Genomic DNA, 21,506 nt, shown 5'->3' with positions numbered 1-21,506 from the left:
GGCATTAACGGCATTGGAGGTTATAAAGCAGAGAGTAATGCAGGGAGGGCCAGAAGAGGAGAATGAAGACCGTGCGACGTCATCAGAAGAAGAGGATGATAAGGAGGACGAAGATGGAGGAGCTGAACCTCAACCAAGTACAAGCCTAATTTTGAGGAAAAGAAGTGTGAAGAGAGACCAAGCACAGAGACGGCCCATATTTAAGAGCTCAAAGAGTAGAAAAGTGAGTTTTGAACAAGGAGCTCCTGACCCTGGTTTAAGTCTGCCTCTAATAGCAGGTCCAAAGAACGAACCAGTTTATCGCGCCTATAAGGTGAGAGATTTGGAAGCATTGGTTAAACAACTTCCACCAATAACCAAGGGAGAACATTGGGAAGGAGAAGAATTAGCGCTGGGCGATTTTCGCGCTTTGGCCGGACGTTGTATGCTGGGTGGTGGGTTAGCAGATGTAGAGCAGATAGCTCAAACAACCAGATATGCAAATGACCTGAAATATCATGAGGTGCAGAATGACTTAGCAGATGCAGTCCGGGAGAAGGACCCAACTCCTAACTCTGGAGCCATTCCAAAAATTATTTGGGATCCCAAAAACACACCCAGAGAGTGTTTAGCTAAAGCAAAGGAACAATGGTTGTTAGGAACAGGAATACATCCGGGGAAGGAGGGTGAAAGTAGAGCGTGGTTTCGTTCGGCAGTGCTGGCAGGGCTGCCCAACCAGGTTGCAGTTGACTTGGAAAAGAACCCAGATTTTGCCGTTGCAGACTCGGTGCAGTGGGATAGACATGTGACCCACAGACTTCAGCGGGAACAGGATTTGACGAACAAACAAAAGAAAGAGTTAGATGAAGTACAGGCGCAGCTGCTTAGGCTGCAGCTGGGTGAGGCTCGCGAAAAATATAATGCGAAGAAAAAAGAACTAAATAAGACTATAATGGTGGCAAGGTTTCAGCCCGATCCTGTGCCTGACTGGCCAGATCAGGATCCGGGTCTCTACCCTGATGACCGTTGGCCCGCCAATGCACCAAGGCAGCGTCAACCCGTAGGGAATTGGGGGACCGGTGGACCGCAGAGAGGGCGTGGTGGATCCGTGAGGGGAGGACAAAGGGCTCGGAATCCAGGGAATCCTAATAATGTGTCTTGGACTGGCTGTTACAGCTGTGGAGCAGAAGGACACTGGTCCCGAGAATGCCCTGAATCGCAGCGAAATTATCAGAGGCGAGGCTATCGATCCCAGGCACGAGGAGGCCCAAGACAAAGAGCTGCTTACAGGGGAGCACATCAAGCTCCAAACCCGAATGCAGCACCAGCCGCCCAGTACCCAGTAGCTGACTGGGGCTGGGAGGGGGAGCAATACTGACGGAGCCCGGAGAAACCGAACAGCGTGGGAACGGCAGAACCCATGCTGTCGATGACCGTGGAAGGCACTGAATTGCCCTTCCTGGTGGATACTGGAGCAACATACTCAACATTGAAAGACACACCAGACAGTGCAACACTCTCCTGTCACACAGTTAATGTGGTAGGCTTTTCCGGGATTCCAATGACACTGCCATTGACAGATCCAGCATTGACACAGCTGGGAAAACAGACTTTGAAGCACCAATATGTGGTGTCCTCACAGGTGCCTGGAAAATCTCATGGGCAGGGACCTGCTTGTGAAACTGGGATCACCTTCAAAGACTCAATATCTAGTCCAGAACTCTGAACAACCCACTGCCGAAATCTACTGGGGGAGGCTAGTGGAAGAAGGCATTTTGAGACATTATCAGCTATGGAAACCCTGGATAATGAGCCTGGCCGTCTATTCCCCTCCGCGAGATCCTTTCCACGTTACACTCTTTTATGATAGGGAAGATAACGATATCTATCGGGAACAGTTCCAGTCTGATCTTGAGGGACAGACGTGGAATGTGCAAACACATAACATTTATGTTGGACCAGAAGGTGTGGCCGCGGCTGTGAAATTTACTGATGAACAACTGCCTTGGTACAATGTGGGAGAGGATTTAGCCCCTCACATTACATTGGCGGTCCACGAGGGTCATGGGCCAAGAGATCTGGGACCAATGGTCAGGCGGGCGCTGGACAACGCATGCTGGCAAAGCACCCAAATTCCAAATGTCTGGTATGCACCAAAATGTAAAATATATCGCATAACTTGTTTGTCCAACGATGCAGTGATCTTAGAACATAAAGAAATCTCCAGAATACATGGCAGGGAAAGAATGGATCATCCTGATGCAGTAGCTGAGCTCTCAAAATTGCCTGGTACTTTGTGGTCCGCAGGGCCCACAGATGTAGGTCTAGCTAACTGTTCGCCTGTCCTGTTCCAGCTGAAGTCTGACATACCATTTAACAGACCATAATAGAAGCACAAAACTGAAGACCAAGAGTGGTTCACATGTATTGACCTAGCGAATGCATTCTTTTGTCTCCCACTGCACGAGTCACTCAGAGACATTTTCTCATTCACATACAGAGGCCGCAAATTTAGGTACACACGCCTACCACAAGGCTTTGCACTCTCACCAGGAATTTTTAATCAGGTGTTGAAAGAGGCATTGTCCCCATGTCAACTGCCAGGGGGCTGTACATTAATACAGTATGTTGATGATCTTCTTATTGCAGCCCCGTCAGCAGCGGCCTGTACGGCAGCATCGCTCGTGGTGTTGAACAGATTGGCGGAGTGTGGCTTCAAAGTGAGCAAAGAAAAACTGCAGTTGGTCCGGCCAGAGGTAACATTCCCGGGCCGGGTGATCGCACACAGATCAGTGGGGCTAATGAACACACACAGAGACCAAATTCTGACACATCCAAAACCAAGAACTGTGAAGGAGTTGCTTTCCTTTCTTGGCTTGACAGGTTACAGCAGGCAGTTCATTCCGAACTATGCGGGTAAAACGGCCCCTTTAAGGGACCTGATCAAGAAAGTTGGTGTTCGAAATCTGAAGGCTGAATTGCCTTGGACGCCGGACACAGAGACAGCGTTCATTTCACTAAAACAGGATTTGTCAAGAGCCACAGATCTGGCCACACCTAACTATGATGAGGCATTTTATCTTGATGTTTCAGAAACAAAGGGAGTTGTGAATGGTGTGTTGTTTCAGAAAAAAGGGGGAGGTAGGGATGTACTTATGTATGTCAGCATAAGATTAAATTCAACAGAAGCAAGGCATCCCACATGCACACAACACGCAGCAGGAGTAGCAAAGATAATTCAGAAAACAGCACATATAGTGAGGGAACACCCACTGAAAGTGCTTACTACACACAGTGTAGTGGCCTATGTGAACTCACAGGTATTCACAATGACTCCACTGACGCAACAAAGGTTGAGCAAAATTTTAGAGGCGCCAAATTTGATATTCACACATGAAGGAATAAATATGGCAGACCTAATGGGGTCAGGAGAACCACATGACTGTATTAAGAAAGCCCAGGTTGAAGGAAAAATCAGGGAAGACCTAAAGGCAGAGCCCATACTTGGAGCTGAGGATTGGTTCACAGATGGATGCTGCCACAGAGATGAAGAAGGATTGAAAGCCGGCTATGCAGTAGTCTGTAGAGTAGGAACTGAGTTTCAGGTGAAAGAAGCAGGAAAAATCGAGGGACAACAGTCGGCCCAGAGAGCTGAAGTGATAGCCCTAACTCGAGCCCTGAGGTTGGCTAAAAACATGAGAGTGAACATCTACACTGACTCAGCATATGCGTTTGGAGCAGTTCATGAGGAACTGGTTCAGTGGAAGAGAGCCGGGTTCAGAACGGCCACTAATGCACCCATCTGTCATAAAAAGGAAATGGAGGAACTGGAAAAGGCCCTGGAGGACCCAGACGAGGTAAGTATTATAAAATGCAAAGGCCACTCACAAGCAGACAGTATGGTGGCAAGAGGAAATCAGAAAGCTGATGAAGCCGCAAAGGAAGCAGCGGGCTACAAAGGACAGAGACAACTGGTGCAGGTAACCCCAGAAGAGGAGGTTAGCACTAACAGCATGGAAGAAGTTAGAAAGGCTCAGGAGGAGACATCCCCAGAGGAAAAGGGGGTGTGGGAAAACAAAGGAGCCTGGCAAGATGGCGGTTTGTGGAGGGGGCCAGATGGGCGTCCCGCTTTAACGGCCAAAATGGCGGAACAAAAGGTGAATGAGGCTCACGGGCTTGGTCACGTGGGAGTGAAACAGATGGAGAGAAATTTGTGCCGATGGTGGCATCCTGATTTGAGAAGGATGATACTGGAAAAGGCCAGAACGTGCCTAATTTGTGGGGCACACAACCCAAAGCCAGCAGTAAAACCTGAAGCTGGTAAGTTTCTCATGCCAGAAAGGCCAGGAGAAGAGGTCGTGATTGATTATACCGATATGATTGATACAGGCCCAGGTGGGGTGAGGTATTTGTTGGTGTGTGTGGATGTTCTGACTGGATGGCCCGAAGCATGGGCGACCAAATGTGAAGATGCGAAAAGTGTGATTAAGTGCTTAATCAATCATTACATTCCAAGGCATGGGTTTCCCAAGAGAATTAGATCAGACAATGGTACTCACTTCAAGAATAAAGATTTGCAAGAGGTAGAGAGGATGTTGGGAGTGCAACATAAGTTCGGGACGGTCTATCATCCTCAATCTCAAGGAAAGGTAGAGAGGATGAACCTAAATTTGAAAAACAAGTTGGCTAAAATTTGTGCGCAGACAGGGCTAAATTGGGTCGCAGCCCTGCCCATTGCTTTGATGACCATAAGATGTTCTGTTAACCAATCCACAGGTTTCACCCCTTATGAGCTGCTGACTGGGAGACAGTTTCCAGCACCCTGGACAGTGGTCCCGGTGGAGCAGCCCAGGACAAGCAACAGGTCTCATGCAGAATATTTTAATGAGTTGAAAGCTCTTGTGTCCAGCTTTACAAAACAGGTCACTTGTGAGAGACCCACGGGGAACGGAGAGGTCCCGGACGCAAAGGCAGTGTGGCTGAAGGTCATTAAGCGAAAGAGGAAGGAGCCCCGCTGGACTGGTCCGTATGAGGTGACCGCCCGGACGGCTACAGCAGTCCAGCTGAAAGGGAAAGGCGACACCTGGTACCATTGGTCGCAGTGTGCACCCGCACACGAGAGCTTGGTGGAGGAAAATTCGTCTTCAAGGAACGCAGGTGTCAAGGAACAGAGGCAGAATAAACCTCTTCACCTGTGTAACGGGCCGACCAGTAGTCCACCTGGAAGGCCGAAGAAAGAAGAGCAGCCTAGGAGGAGATCGCCGCGCCTACAGAAAGGAGTGGTAACAAATTGAGAGTTTGAAAAGGGGTGGTTTAAATAAAAAGAGTAAAAAAGGGAAAGTGGAAGGGGCTTGTTCTGTCAATTATGTTGTCTCTATCTGTATTGGTGGGTATTTTGGTGACCTGTGGTTGTTGTCTCATTCCTTGTGCCCGAAGGTTGGTAGAGAAAGTGATTGTAAAGGCAGTGGACCCTGGGGCGGTGGCCCCTATGTCCATGATGCCGATGATGGATCTGGAGGTAGCCGAGTGGACTGAGGAGTGAACAACAACCTGTGTATCGACCTCTGGTGTGCCAGAGGTCGTAAGGGGGAATTGTGGGGATGAACAAAAGTATTTTACCAGCATAATATAATCTGCAGTATGATCATTGCTTTAACAAGGTAATAGATAGCTTTAAGATGGCCTTAAGATGTTTATGATGATGCTAACTTTGTATTTCAGGTGCAGTTATAACCATTTTATACATATTGCATATCTGTGCTTATTTGAGTTGATGTTCAGGTTCTTTAAAGGTCGTAAGCCTCACTGACGTGACTGTTCAGGTGATACATGCTGAGGGAAAACTAGAACATAGAAGGAATTGCAATACATGCTTACAAAACACTTATATCAGTTTATTTTATTATCTTTTATATGTTCATATTCTTGTATTAAGGTTTTAGTAGAGGTTCTTGGTTAAAACATTTATTTAGTAGAAGACATACACATAGTCTCAGTGAGCTTCTGGTCTGGTAAAAGGTCAGAAGTGCAACAGGTGAATTGAGAAAGAGCATTTGAGGACGAGACACAGACAGTAGGTGAAGAGGTGACACAAAGAGCATGTGAGGTCAACACACACACACACACACACACTTTAAATTAGATTTATTTAGAGGAGAGGTTAGTTATGTTTGGCTGTAACTGCAAAATTGTCTTGGTAAAAGAGGAACCGTTTCTTGGTGTCTCGGCAAGAAAGAGGAACAAGACAAGAACTGAAAGGTAGACAGGAAGGGCTAGCCATGAAAATAGAAGATGATTTTCTAGGTGAAAAGTCATGATGATGTTGATCTGATCTATGTATAAAATGTATCTGTGACGCATGAAGGGGCGTCAGTAAACAAACCCTGATGTTATAAAATAATTGTTTGTGCTTTAGTAAGTTGAAGATCAATTGCTGTGTTCAGTGATCTTCCCACATGTGAATTAAAATCTTCGTTTGACTTCACCCGGCCGGACCAGTGTGGTTATTTTTCGATCACCTCTTGTACCCTTTCTCAATTCTTGAATCTTAACAACGTCCATTGCTATCCTTAATCACGTGCTCAACGTGAAAAGGTATAGATTTATGAATCATTATCATGACGCCCCTGGAATTGGAGGAGTAGGGCGCTGAAAATATTTGACCTGGCCATCTACGTTTCATTCTATTTGTCTCACTATCTAGCATATGAGTTTCTTGTAGAAACACTATTTTGGCCTTTAAATTCTTAATCCTACTAGTGACTTGTTTTATTTTTACTAACGTGCGCAAACCTCTACAATTCCAAGAAGCACAGTCAATCAAGACTTCTGTCATGTATATTCACTTATATTAACCTATACTATTAACTAAATACACACATATATATACACAGAGAAAAAAAAAAAGGAAAGATATTATACCATGTTGAGCATTTATCGATTTGAGAGAGCAACCCTTCCCACCCCCCAGCCTGAATACGAACATACAGGTATCCCTTAACCCCAAAAATACTTCCGTTCTCTTCTTGAAACATGACCACTCTAGGCCGAGGAACTAATTACCCGCGTTTAGCAACAGTTGTTACATAAAAAAAAGAAAAAGAGAAAAAAAAAAGAAAAAAATATATATACATATTGACAATAGAAATAAATCCACCTTATCAAGTTTTAACTCTCCCACATTTAACACAATAAGTGAAATTACTAGTAACTCTTATTAAGAAAACAAAATAGCCAATGTCTAGCCCAGCATTATGTAGTAATCCTTTGGCAATATAGTAAATTGTTCTTTTCATTAGAGTGCGTAAATATAGTTAGAGCAGAGTTATTGATCTACCATCATATGCCTTATCAGGCATTTTGTGCTTGTTCAAGGCTCTTAATGTAGACGTCCACGTCCGCTGGAGTATCGAATACCTGCGTACGTTCCTCGTTGGTCAAAAGCAACCTCGCCGGGTAAATGATCCTGTGTTTCCATAATCCAATCTCCCGCAGCTTCTTCCTCACACCATCATACTGGCGCTGTTGTCTATATGTCTCTGCAGGTAGGTCCGGCAGAAAGGCTATCTTGTTGTCCTTATACGACAATTCCTTTATTGTCCTAGCGGCTTTCATAATGCCTTCTCGATCTCTGTAGCTTAAGCACTTAATTATAAAGGCTCTCGATCGGTTTGCAATGGAGCTTTGCCTTGTATTTATCCTATGCGCTCTCTCCAAGACAGGAGGGGGAATTTTCAAAGTATCCGATATAAACTTCTCCATGAAAGATCGTGGATCTGTACCTTCTTCTTTTTCAGGAATGCCGAGGATCCGAATATTATTACGCCGACTTCTTCCTTCCAAGTCCTCCACCTTTTTGGAAAGAAATTTAGCCTGTCTTTCAAGACTTTCCATATCATTTTTCAATAAGGTGATTTCGTCCTCCGCATTAGAGATTCTTTTTTCAGCCTCGTCAATTCGCCCTCCACATTTTTGTATATCAACTTGAACAGCTCCTATTGCTGACATAATTCCGCCCATTTCAGTATGGAACTCTTGCTTGAACAAACGAATAGCGTTTAATAAGTCCAAGGTAGAAGGCATATCTGAATTTGCCGGTTGTTTTTCTTGTTCGTGTTCATGCATAGCGTCCATCTGCCCTTCCTCCACCCCGCTTTCATCTTGTGCCTCAAACGTAGTTTTTTGTTTGTCTTTGTTCAATTTTTTAGGCATGATAGCGTTCTCTTATGATCCCAAGCTAGCTATATTAAACGTAAGTTCTATTTGGACTTATAGAGAGTATTTAAAGAAGAAAAAACAACTGAGCACGCGAAGCACGGGTCTCCTCACTTTGCCGCCATTACCGGAAGTCGATTTAGGACTTTTTATTATAATCTTCCTCTGTTTCTCTCTCTTTCCTTTAATTTGATCGCCCTTACGTCAGATTTTTCTATCATCACGTGTAGAGAAGTGTGGAGATTTACTACTTATGTCATACGTAAAACAAAGTGTTATGAGTAACTAAAGTAATGGTTTCATCTTCTAATTTTTTTTCAGTAAAATTTCTTCCAATGCATTTTTCATAGCTAAGCATCCATCCCATAATACCAACAATAGAGGAATAACAAAATTCAAGCTGCTGCTGGTTTAACCACAACTAGTTGAGGGCTCACTCGACCAGTGACGGACGAGGCTGAATGTGTGTGTGTGTGTCTGTGTATATGTGTGTGTGTGTCTGTAGGGAGGTCAGTTAACTTATTCATATTCAGTCAGTAGCTACAGAAACTACACACTGACTAACATCAGTTCTACTGAGAGCAGATAGATGTGTGTGTGTGTAAAACATTAAAGAAAAAGTGAAACTGTTGAGGCACTCTGTCAAAGGTTAAAGCAGTTAAACAAGCAAAACGGGCCAATGTGTATCGAGGCAAAGTCTTCATCAGAGTCGCCTCTATGTTTTCTATTTTCAGTAAATTGTTGAAATGAAACAAAAACATTTTTCGTAACTTTTGGTTCGTCTGCAAACAATCAGACTGCAGCTTCTTACAGGAAGTACAAACAGTAACTGTTGATGGTTCATGTTTCCAACAGCTCTGCAGGATGGAAACCCTGAAGTCACCAAAGCTCAGATTCTTCACTATGGAGTCATTGGAGGAGATTTGGAAGCTGGATTTGCCTTTAATTCTGCAGGAACATGGAAGATGTTCTGCAGAGAAGAATGTGAAGGAGAAAACATTCTCATTAATACAACTGATGTCAGAGCTCAAACAGGCAGATACAGCATTGAATATGAATGGACTGGTTCTCATGGTTTATCTGTGAGCATCTCAAAGCTGACTGAGTCTGACTCTGGACAGTACAGCTGTGGTTTGGCTGGATCTTCATCATCAGCTTCACTCACACAGTTTGTGATCGTTGTTGCTGAAGGTGAGTTTCTGTTTCAGCTGTGGAAATGTTTAGTTTCTGTTGGGTTTATCTAGGCTCAAAGCCCGCTGGAACACAAGACCAACAAACTGCACGACAAAACAGAACAAGACAGAGCTCTTTGTGTTTGTGGCTCGCGAGGGAAGTCAGTCAAAGTTGAGGAAAAGAATCCTTCACCTGAACTCAACCAACTTCAACTGATTCCTTTATTGTCAGCAAGCAATCGTTCATGAATATGCAATTACAAATACACGTGACATTCTTAAGCAGGCATCTCTGAACAACATCAGTGTCTGGATTCTGTGTGTGTGTGTGTTTCCAGCCATACTACACATAGACACACGACCGTTCAATGAACGTAAACTGTATGCAGACAAGCAGAAGTAAACGTCTTACTAAACGATGAGAACAGGAACCTGCAATAGGTCGTGTCTCAGTGGAACATGTGTGAAGTCTTACACTTTGAGATAACAAACAAGACAGTCGGGTCTCTGCAGCTTTAATGGAAATTATAACATCAAGTTTGCTTCTTCTCATCTCATGGTACACAAGTGCACACAGAGTCTTATCAGACCTAATAAGGATATGATTTTTATCAGCATACAAATGATTAAATATTTCTAAGCATAAATGACCATCTTAAATGATCAATTCTGACAGTTTTAGTTTCTGAAGAAAAGTTTGAGTTTTTACTGGCATCCGCTGAGGGTTTAAAAAAGTCGAAGTTTGTTCTTCATAAAACTGTCAAATTGTTTACTGTGCTGACTATTCAGTAATGAATAATAAAGCCTATAGTGTAATCCAATAAAATCTGTGCAGATTATGAGATTATGAAGCAGCATCAGTGGCTTCTGCAGCACTGATAGTAAGTGTTGATCGTTTGTCTCTTTAACAGCACTGCTGGATGGAAACGATGATCAGCTGAAACACTTCGATAAAGAAACTGGAAGCTCTCTCACAGTCGGATGTTCCTTTAAACAACCTGGAAACAGAAAGATGTAGAGGAGGTGAAAACATTCTTGTTGAAACCCGTAAAGTCAAAGCTCAGAGAGGCAGATACAACATTAGATATGCTTCAGGAGTTCTGTATGTGAGCATCACACAGCTGACCAAGTCTGACTCAGGACGGTACAGATGTTACCTGAGTGGTTCATCCAGAGAGTTTGAGGTCACTGTCACAGACGGTGAGTTTTTACTGACATTAATCAAATGTTGTCAGAGTGGAGCTGTTCAGCTGTTCCTTATTTCCTGTCATATATCTGCTGTTCCAGTGGTGGATGTTCATGTTGAACACGAGCAAAGTTTCTAATAATGAGCTCAGTGTCTGTACAGTGATCCCTGTGAGCCAACAGCTCACACTGCAGACTGCTCTCAACACTCTGTTTCTAAGTTTGTCAAATCTATTGTTAATTTTCACCGGATGGATGGAAACAAAAATCTAATTGGATGATTTTTAAATGATTCTAAATAAGTCTAACTCTCACTCCACTTTGCAAAGTCCGCCTCTCTACATCTGATGGACTGTAGTTGTGACGGTGAACATTAAAGTCTGAGCGTCAGAGCCGATTATAGTCAGAGTACTATAGTGTATCTTTAATGAATACTCTGGCCTGTGAGTGACTCTACGACACAGGAAGCTGAACACAGACACAAAGAACCATAAATGACAACAAAACACAGCAAAGTGGCTCCATTGTTTTTGTTACAGACACGTTCCTTCCTGTAAGGCCTTTGTGACTGAGGCCTTACTCGCCTGCGTGGACTCTTTACTCGTCTAATTCTTTGACCCAGTTTGTGTTGATGAGCAGAAATATTGCTGAAAATGTGACAGCTGATGATCAGATCTGTTTTCTTTTTCAGGATGAAGACGACTCCAGGACTGTGATGTATTTTTCCGACGAGGCCTTTGGCTCTCTGAACAGCGCCCCCTATAGTCACAGCAGTGAAGTCATCGGGTACATCAGGTGAGTTCTGATAGCAGAGAAGTCATAATAATCAGATCTCACTGTGTTGGTGGTACAACATCATATTAACTTAACTCCACTTACTGTGAAGTCATAGCTTAAACCATGCATACAACTCTAGAAAGTGTCCTCTCCTTCCATTCACAGTAGAAATTACAACCAACTTTAACAGCATGAGAGGAAATGTGGCAAATTAACAGAATAAAGGATAATGGGGGGAAAAAAGCACCAGAGCAATACGAGGGAGTAAAGAAATAAAAGAATACAAGTAAAAAGTACGGCAGTGGCCTCTGACTGTACAGAACAAAATACAAAGAGCTAAATTACACAAGCCTCGTTTAAAAGGTGCGCAAGTGTTACATGTATTACTTTATAAACACGTACTTTCCACAGCACTATCTCACTCAGGATATTGGAGCAGACAGATGATGTTGCAGCTTACATGCAGAAAATGTCCTGCAGGTCCTTTACATCATCTTGTTAAAATACTTTTTACCACTGCAATACACCAGCGTGTTTCAACAAGTTATGTGCATATTTACAGATTTCTTACCAACAGTGTAATCAGATTACTTTTTTCAAGTAAAGTAAGGGTTTACTATTGCAAAAAAGATAATTAGATTACTGTTACTTTCCCATAAGCACGCTGCGTTACTGCGTTACTAAACCGTGATTTTGTTTGCGAGAGTGTCTCATCACAATCACGTACGCGAGTGCGACGTTGGTGACAACAGCTGTGTGCAGATCAACAGTGGATAATATATCAAGTGCAGGAGAGAGTATGAGCGTGCAGCGTTTAAAGCGTGGAAGTACTGACCTTACTTTGAGTTTGATTCCATAAAACGTGAGAAAAACATTAGTGTCCGCTGTGCGTGGGAAGAAAACTTCTTTTTACAGCGAAAAAAACCCCAAACGTCTGAGCAAACACCAAGTAGCTACCACAGGAATGTGAAACTCACAGAGAAACCCCGGAGTCCCAGACAGTGACATGACCGCTGCGTCACACCTGCACCAGGACAAACCTCCACCCACCCCACTCCTGCTAAACAGGCGACAGTAGATTTAAGAGCGACAGGACTCGCTGAGTCTTTGATTTTATTCATTTTCTGCTGTTTTACTTGCATCTATTTGAAAGAGTGAGTTTAAACACAAACAACTATTTTATTTTATGTGCAGGAATGTGCAGAAAATAGGTTTAAATGTTCTTCAAGTCAAAGACTGTTGTATATAATTTAATTTTTGATTAATGCAGTGTAAATGAAATTAAACGATTAAAACAATTTTTAAAAGAGACTTTTTTTAATTGATGACATTTTATATGATGGATTATGTATAAAAAATAGAATTGGGCTAAAAGTCTATTTATTAGGTATTCAGGTTGTATCATGTTTTTTAAAAGTAACTAATTACTTTTGAAAATAAGTAATCAGTAAAGTAATGGGATTACTTTTTTGAAGAAGTAATCAGTAATTAATTGCTAATTACTTTTTTCAAGTAACTTGACCAACACTGCTTAAAAAACAATCACCTCTTCGTGACAGTCTCATCGAAGCAAAAAGAAAAACAGGAAGAGCCAAAAATGCATTTTAGGAGAAAACTGCAGTTAACTGTTAAACACTGCCCCCTGCTGACCACATTGTGCAACTACACAAACCAATAAAATGAACGTCTTCAAGTGCACACAACATGCAGATAACAAAAGAGAAAGCACGGACAATACAATTAAATGACTCACTAACATACATCCAAACAAACTAACTTTTTAAAAACTCTCTTCACACTTTAAATGGATGCTTGCTTTACTAAAGTGGGAAACATTATTATCAATATTCACTCGCTTACACAAACAAAAAGCAGAAAATCTCAAAGAACAGTTTAAAGATAAAAGATGTTTCATAAAACTTTGATCTCATGAAAGTTTAAACTTGTCTGACCTTGAAAAAGAGGTCAAAGGTCAAAACTAATGTGATATTGGGAATCCCCTAATATCATTCACTATATGACTGCATGTTAATGCAACCAATGACATTAAGGAACCTTATTTTTAAACAGCATTCCTGTCATTCTGACGTTCAGATTAATATACCAATCCTGACCTTGAAGGAGAGGTCAGAGGTCAGACGTGACATGATATTTTAAATCTTCATGTAGCTTTTTTTTTGCTCCTTTACAGCTTTATTTTAAAAGCTACAGTGAAAAGTGACAGTAAAGCACAGGAGAGAGAGGAGACATGCGGCAATTTGAACCAACCCCGCCCTCAGCCGTGCGGCATGTGGTCGCATGCTCAGCTAAGCCAGCGACCTTGGCTTTGAAGACCTCGGTGGAAGTTTCAATGGATTTTCAACATGACCCCACTGTACACACTTTTACCTGAATTCATTGAAAACTTTCTCTCGTGCTCACAGACAGAATGACATGCACATATGCAAACACTACCAAAAACCTTACCTAAACTTCAGAGTTTGTGGCACAGGCACGGAAAATGGGGAACTTTTCAGTGTGCATCGTCATTACAGACGTCGCAGCTTTGCACAGGGTGAATTAGCAGAACTCAGTTTACGAAGTTATGTTTCCTTCATTTTATTGTGAAACGAGTCACTCCACCGTTTAAAAGTAATATTTGACAGGACAAAGTTGTATTAAAAGAAATTCAAATTCTTTTCCTGTGGTGCACATTAGTGGACAGTAAAGCTGCATTAATGAGAGCAACCACAGCAACCCCGAGACACTAAACTTCATATTTACCAAAGAAACTCAGATTCTGAATGTTAAGTCAGTTCATGGTCAGTGGAGATGTTTCCTCTTTGTTATTGTGAGAATAAAATAATTCTCCATGTAACAACAGCACAGATATTAACTGTTCCCTCAGTGCTGTTGAGCAATAAGTTTGTCAAACTTGGTCAGTGTTGACGTTCAGCTTCCTTTTCTGCCACGAGCTGACCTCAGACTCAGTGAGATCGCATCAACAGGAAGTCGAGCTGTTGCAGCTGTTATAGACAAAAAACAGCCTCAATGCAACTTTTTGAAATGGACCAGAATGATCCTCTATCCTGGGTCTTTGTGCTGGATGTCATGTTAGTTATGATGTAATATTTAAGTCTCATTATTATGTCCAGTCAAAATGAAACTAAGTTAATTAAATAAGGAATTATCTAATAAAAATATGAACACAAGATTCCAAAGATCTCATGGAAAAACTTACATCTTTAATGAAGGTCGGACAGATTTACAACCTCAGAGTCAGCAGATACTGAAATGCTGTGAAGTCTCAAGAACAATATGCACAAATAACAGTGACACTTATGATCATTTAAGAGTTTTAATATTAGAAGAAGACTAAATGAATTTTAGCTGAGGTGGAAGAATCAGCTGGACACATCATCACATTTTAAATTAGTGATGTGAATTCTGGTTTCAGGGATAAATGTAAATGTAAAGAGGTGCATGAATGAGCAGGAAGCCCTGCAGCAGACTCACAGACGGATGCAGAGGGGAGGAGTGTAGAGGTGCTGTGGTGTTTGGAGGAGGGACTCCTTCAGTCAGAGAAGTGAGGCGTCACAAGTTCCTGGTTTCCAGTGAAGAAGAAGAGAGGCAGCAGTGAACCATCAGAGCCTCATCATGAAAGTCCGTCACACTCTGATCTGCTTCTTCTTCCTTTGTGAGTACATTCACTTGTTCTTTCTGTCACTCTCCTTCTTCAACATGTTTCTGTTGTTAAACATGATGATCAGAGTCAGCTATGAGTCACTTTCATGGACGCTTCTTCCATTCAAACTGCTTTTATTCATGATTTCATGGATGTGTTTGTGGCCAGTATGGACAGAAGAAACCATCACAGTGAGACATTCATGGACATGTTGCTGCTCACTCTGGGACTTGATAACATGTGAAACCATCGTTTCAAACACAGCTCATTACAAGTGTTTGTTACTTCCTCAGAATAAACTGGACAGTCAGTCAAATAAAGGGAACAAACTCAGCCTGCTGCCTTCAGAGTTTATCGACTTGGCTGAACTTTAATCTGACTAAACTAAGACAATCTGCCTGCAAACACTTTGTTCCTGATAACTCAGGTGAAACAGAATAAACTGCCTCACATCCTGCAGCCAAATATAAACTGTGAGTCATCGCCTAAAACCAAAGTGTGAATAACTCAGTGATGTTAAGCTTTTAGTTTCCTCTTGATCACAAACAGTTTAGTGTCAGAGCTCTAACAGGACTGAATGTGGATCTTTGTTCTGATCAATGAGGAGAGAAAAGTGAAACAGAAGATGATGTTTAAACTCTGAGCTCTCAGTGTTTCACATTCAGACTCTAGTCTCAGTGTGTCTGTGTGTGGATGCTGTGATCAGACTGCAGCTTCTTACAGGAAGTACAAACAGTAACTGTTGATGGTTCATGTTTCCAACAGCTCTGCAGGAGGGAAACCCTGAAGTCAACAACAACAAAAACATTTCATTTGGAGTCGTTGGAGGAAATCTTACAGCTGAATTCAGGTTTCCTGCTGGAACATGGAAAATATTCTGCAGAGGAGAATGTGAAGGAGAAAACATTCTTATTAATACAACAGATGAGAAGCATCAACATCACAGATACAGCACTGAAGATATAATTGTAGAATATGCTCCTGCTTTGTCTGTGAGCATCACACAGCTGATCATGTCTGATGCTGGACAGTACAGCTGTGCTGTGGCTGAATCTCCATCATCAGTTTCATACAAACAGTTTGAAGTTGTTGTTGCTGAAGGTGAGTTTCAGTCTAAACTGTGCAAATGTTGATTTCTCTGCTTTGTCTCTGAAAGTCTGAAGAAAAGTTTTGTGAAACTGAGTTTTTTACTTAAACTTTTTATCAGTTTTCACAGTCAGTGACTCTCTGAACAAAACTCCTCTTTACTAAACTGTTTCTTTAACTCTAGTCATGTATATAAACTATGGAAAAGAACATTCGTGCCATAATCTCCATCATGTCAGGATGATGTGAGTGAATCGTGCTGCACAGAACAGAGCAGACAGACACATTTATTTCATCAGACGCTGTGGTGGAGGGTTGTGGGCAGGAGACACTAACAGCTCTATATGAGATCGGCTAATATGATATCTGAGGTCTCGTCTAAGTGATCAGCTGATCTGCTTTCTGTGGTTGAGCTGGACGTCATGAGCATGAACTAAACTGTGTTCAGTTTCTGAGTCTGAAAATGGAAATCAAAGGTTTGTGTGTAAATTAGAATTTATCTGTTTGATCCATGTTTGTATTGCACAGGATTCACTGAGGCGTTCTTAACCTCACACTATTCTCATGTTGCTGGATTAAATTTGAGGCTCTGCTCTGTTGGCACAGTGAGTCCTGGTTCATGGTTTCAGTGATGATGTTGGGTTTCTGATTCCTCTGATCACCTGCACAGGAACTGAAGCGTTCAGGGTTAAAGCCTGAGTTTCCTAAACCACAGTCCTGTGTGGACTCACTGAAGCTGACATCAGCATTAGCATGAAGCTTTTCACCAGCTCGCTAAGTTAACCCCTTCGTTGCCCGTGTGTTCACATGAAAGAGGCGGGAGCAACATCTGACCAATCAGAAACATGGAGACATCAGAGCAGCTGATTTTAAGAAGGAAGATAAAACTATAAAGAGGTTAAACACACACAGTAATACAGACTAAAGTAAACTGTGTTAAAGGCCTGAATGAACGCTGCCATCAGTAAGACTGTGAACGAGCTACTGGACTAATAAAGTTTAGGTTTTTGAAGTGATCAGTGTCTCAGCTCATTAAAACACAGAGAATCTGATGGATCATAATCAGCATTTCATTAAATTCATGTTTAAAAGAAAGGTTTAGTTTTTACTCTTTCAAATGCACCTCTTGTTAGAGTTGTGTGCAAATCTGATGTGAGGTCATCGAACAGCTGCTTGTTTTAGGATCAGATACTTTGATTATGAAACAATAAAACTGCAGTAGAAAAAAGAATCAGGGAATAAATTTGTATTTAATAATTAATATTCCTTCAGGCATCAACAGGGAGAAGCAAAGACATTAAACACCACCATCTGCTCTCAGAGGTCTCGGTTCCAGAGATCTGATTGGACAGTAGGTTGTGGTTTCCTGGTGATCTGTGATCTGGAACATAACTCTGGAGCAGATTAGCTTAGCATATATATTAGCACAGTGATGTAAACGGGTAATAAGTGAACCAGCTTCATATTAAAAAACACGATTAACCCTGAAGTTACGTGGACAAGATTAAATCCTGCTTTGTACAGTAAACACAGTAAAACCTCCAGAGTGACACTAGCAGAGTGTCTGCGTGTGTCACTGTTTTATGATGATGTTGTGATGATGGCACGAGGAGGTCGGGCTGAAGCTGAACAATTCACTTCAAATCACTGTTGAACTCACTGTTCCAGCCACAGACTGGTTGAACTGGGCAGCTCCCAGTGTAACTGTGGGTCAAACTGGAGTTATTGTGATCAGACTGCATCATCTTCAGCACAGATAGTAACTACTGATCGTTTGTCTCTTTAACAGCACTGCTGGATGGAAACGATGATCAGCTGAAACACTTTGATAAAGAAACTGGAAGCTCTCTCACAGTCGGATGTTCCTTTAATCCGGCTGGAGGACAAAAGTACCTCTGCAGAGGAGAATGTGGAGAGCATGAGGTTCTTCTTCAAACAGATGGTGAAGATGATTTCAAAGACAGATACAGAATTGGATTTAGAGGAACTTCAGAGGAGAAATATAAAGAAGGAGGAATTCTGTATGTGACGATCACACAGCTGACTGAGTCTGACTCAGGACGGTACAGATGTTCTCTGAATCCAGCTGCTGGTCAAGGTTCATTCAGAGACTTTGAGATCAACGTCACAGATGGTGAGTTTTTAGTGACATGACTCCATTTTTTACGTCTTTGTGGACTCGAAGATTTCTATTTCTTACTGACAGCAATGATGTTTTGTCTAAAGGCCGTGTTATATTTAGCTACTGATAGTTATTTTGATATTGATCACTGAAAAAAAGAAAAAGAAAATACAGTTTTGAAACAGAAGGATGGTTTTCTTCAAAGTTTTCCAAAATATTCTAATTCCACTCAGACATGTCTGACTTTGCCACAGTGGATTATGGATTATTTTACACCTTGTGTATGAAAATGAGCAAAGTTTTAAACAATAACATTTCACAACCACATCTAAATCAAACTTCACTCTCTGACCTTCTTCAGCAGTCGTCCAATCAGCCTCCTCACCTTCACTCACCACTGAGCAGTCTGAGAAAACATCTGCAGGTACATCTGCCTACTGGTTAAAGAGATGGAACTTTTGAATAATCAGAGTTCATATTTTAGGCCCTGAGCACAGTTATGAGTTTGTTGTACGAATGTCACCATCCAGTCAAACATGCACATGATGTTCTCCATCACAAACACAAGAAAAGGCAGATTACAACATAAATGTTGTTACAAAATATTTTACAAAAATATCTTACATGATCTACTCTAAAGACTTAGTAACTCAAACTACAGCTGGTGTAACGACCAGAAAGAGTGAACAGTATTTATTCTGGTAGTCAAATATTTACATATGATGAACTCACTCCATTAACTTTCTATGAACTGTTGTTGCTGCAGAACCTTTTTTTCTGCTCTTTTTTCTGGTTATTCGTGACATTCTAGGCTTTTCCTTTGATGGTCATCAGTGGAACAACTTCCCCTCTTTCAACCTTCAGTAAACACGAGTTGGAACTCATGTTTCCACATGCAGAGAAATGCTGGATGCTCGTTGCAGACACTCGTCTGTTAGTTTAGGATGATTCAGTGATTCACAAAGCAAACAGGGAGCCAATCATCAATCAGCAAATCAGACTGAAACATCGTTTTTCTGCTGTCACAGGTGCGCTGCTGCATGTGATCATCACTCCACTCATCATCATCATCATCGTCGTCGTCCTCTCATCACTGGCTGTTCTAATAATCTGCATTAAGAGGAAGAGCGACAGAGGTAGGACAACAAAGACACAGCAACAACAGAACTTTCCATTTACGATCAAACACTGAAACTAATTTTACGTCACTTGTCAAAGCTGCAGGGAAACATAAAAATATTTTCCCTGACTTGTTCTTTGTGACTCGTCTGCACGCTTTGGTTTGAGGACAGTGGAGAGACTGATGGACGTTCGGCTGCACTGAGGGCGATTTCAGGAGGACTGAGTCCTTCTCTGTTTCCGTTCTGACTGCTCAGTACTCTGATTGGCTTAGTGAGAGGTGGAGCATTCAGGAGGAAGGACACGATTCACTGCTTCGTTAAATTATTGATTTAAATGCAAAGAAATATTAAGGGACCGCTCTTCATTTACTGGTGCAAAATGCTGTGGTATGCTTTTATCTGGTAAAAGTTAAGCTGGATATTACTCTGGTTCTGGCCTCCTTACACTGGCTTCCAGTTGAATTTAGGATCTAATTTTAAATCCCTTTACTGGTTTTTAAATCCTTAAATGGTCTGGTGCCTGTATATTTGTCAGATCTGCTCGTTCTCTCCTCGTTCGCTCCAGTCAGCTGCTCAGCTGTTGCTCTCAGAGGAGACCGAGCGTTCTCCATCGTGGCCCCGAAGCTTTGAACTGTACTCTGCTACTATGCCGTGTGCTTCAGTGTTGGTCTTTAAATCCAGGCTAAAAACTCATTTTTATTAACAGGCTTTTGACTCAGTGCGTAACTGACTCTGTTATTTTTTTATATTTATTGTTACGGTAACTGGAGGGACTCAAACGCAGGACTCCTCTGCTCAAAGGAAGAACAGAGGCTTGATTCACCAACACCAGGTGAAATGTGCGACAGTGACAAAGTGCTATACAAGAGTGCGGGGATCAGGGCTCCAGGAAGTCCACAGGGAAAAGCAGGGGAACACTCTCACTCCTCGCTCACACCAGAATCTCTGTAAGGACCAAGGACAGGCCCCGAGTGTCCGTACACAGGGGAATGACGTTAACACAAGAAGCAAAAACCAAGGCAACTAGATTAGTAGTTTCCTCACCAGGACTTCACTGGCACAAGTCAAGCAACAGTACAGCCAAGAGCAGTAATATGAGTCAACGGCGGGAGCCCAGGATGAACTCCGCCCAGGTGACAGAGGAAGAGAGAGAAAAAACGAGAGCAGAATATTTCTCAGGCAGATCTGCTGAACTGATGTACAGCACAAAGCATGATTTAAAATTGATTAAAAAGTAGATAAAATCAGGACAGTAGATAAAATCAGTAGTTAAAATGTAAGTTTTGAAATTTAAGCTTAAAGTGTGGATTTGGTGCTTTATTCAAATGCAGCTGAGAACAGGTGAGTCTTCAACCTGGATTTAAATAAACTGAGTGTTTCAGCTGATCTGAGGCTTTCTGGGAGTTTGTTCCAGATATAAGGAGCATAAAAGCTGAATGCAGCTTCTCCGTGTCTGGTTCTGACTCTGGGAACTGATAAAAGACCGGATCCAGATGACCTGAGGGATCTGGAAGGTTCATACTGGGTCAGGAGGTCACTGATGTATTTTGGTCCTAAACCATTCAGAGCTTTATAGACCAGCATCAGAACTTTAAAGTCTATCCTCTGACGGACAGGCAGCCAGTGTAAAGACCTCAGAGCTGGACTGATGTGGTCCACTTTTTTGGTCTTAGTGAGGACTCGAGCAGCAGAGTTCTGAATGAGCTGTAGTTGTCTGACTGATTTTTTAGGTAGACCTGTAAAGATGCTGTTACAGTAATCAAGCCTGCTAAAGATGAATGCATGGACTAGTTTTTCCAGGTCCTGTTGAGACATCAGATCTTTTATCCTTGAAATATTCTTGAGGTGATAGTAAGCTGACTTTGTTATTGTCTTAATGTGTTTTTCTAAGTTTAGGTCTGCATCCATCACTACACCCAAATGTCTCTCCTGGTTGGTGGTTTTTAGGTGTATAGATTGAAGTTCTCTGGTGACCTGTAATCATTTTTCTTTGGCACCAAAGACTATTACTTCAGTTTGTTTTTGTTTAGCTGGAGAAAATTGTGGCACAACCAGTCATTAATTTCCTCGATGCAATTACCAAGAGCCTGTACAGGGCCTCGGTCTCCTGGTGACATTGTGATATATATTTGTGTGTCATCTGCATAGCTGTGATAGTTTATTTTGTTGTTCTTTATAATCTGTGC

General features: G+C 42.0%; 2 protein-coding genes across 7 annotated transcripts in view; both read left to right on the top strand.

Annotated features, from left to right (window-relative positions):
* LOC309697678 (polymeric immunoglobulin receptor-like) overlaps nt 1–21,506 on the top strand; it is a 31,385-nt gene that overhangs the window by 8,073 nt on the left and 1,806 nt on the right. The window contains exons 1-5 of one of the 6 annotated variants that reach the window (XM_082519791.1): nt 14,834–15,003; nt 15,757–16,092; nt 17,867–18,211; nt 18,564–18,623; nt 19,228–19,335. In XM_082519791.1, the coding sequence (XP_082375917.1) occupies nt 14,964–15,003; nt 15,757–16,092; nt 17,867–18,211; nt 18,564–18,623; nt 19,228–19,335 (889 nt within the window). In that variant the 5' untranslated portion in view covers nt 14,834–14,963. Of the gene's footprint in view, nt 1–9,048; nt 9,385–14,833; nt 15,004–15,756; nt 16,093–16,285; nt 16,554–17,866; nt 18,212–18,560; nt 18,624–19,227; nt 19,336–21,506 lie in introns of those variants that run through there. The other 5 variants (XM_082519788.1, XM_082519790.1, XM_082519789.1 and 2 more) reach the window with 5 other exon arrangements.
* Nucleotides 3,720–6,463, top strand: LOC309697673 (uncharacterized protein). Its single transcript, XM_082519773.1, has 2 exons — nt 3,720–4,562; nt 4,629–6,463. The coding sequence occupies exons 1-2, from the start codon at nt 3,798–3,800 to the stop codon at nt 5,271–5,273; spliced, it is 1,410 nt and encodes a 469-aa protein (XP_082375899.1). The 5' UTR covers nt 3,720–3,797; the 3' UTR covers nt 5,274–6,463.

Source organism: Aulonocara stuartgranti, assembly GCF_965226115.1.
Source record: "Aulonocara stuartgranti genome assembly, chromosome: 20".
NCBI lineage: Eukaryota > Metazoa > Chordata > Actinopteri > Cichliformes > Cichlidae > Aulonocara > Aulonocara stuartgranti.
This window is presented reverse-complemented; position numbering and strand designations above follow the sequence as displayed.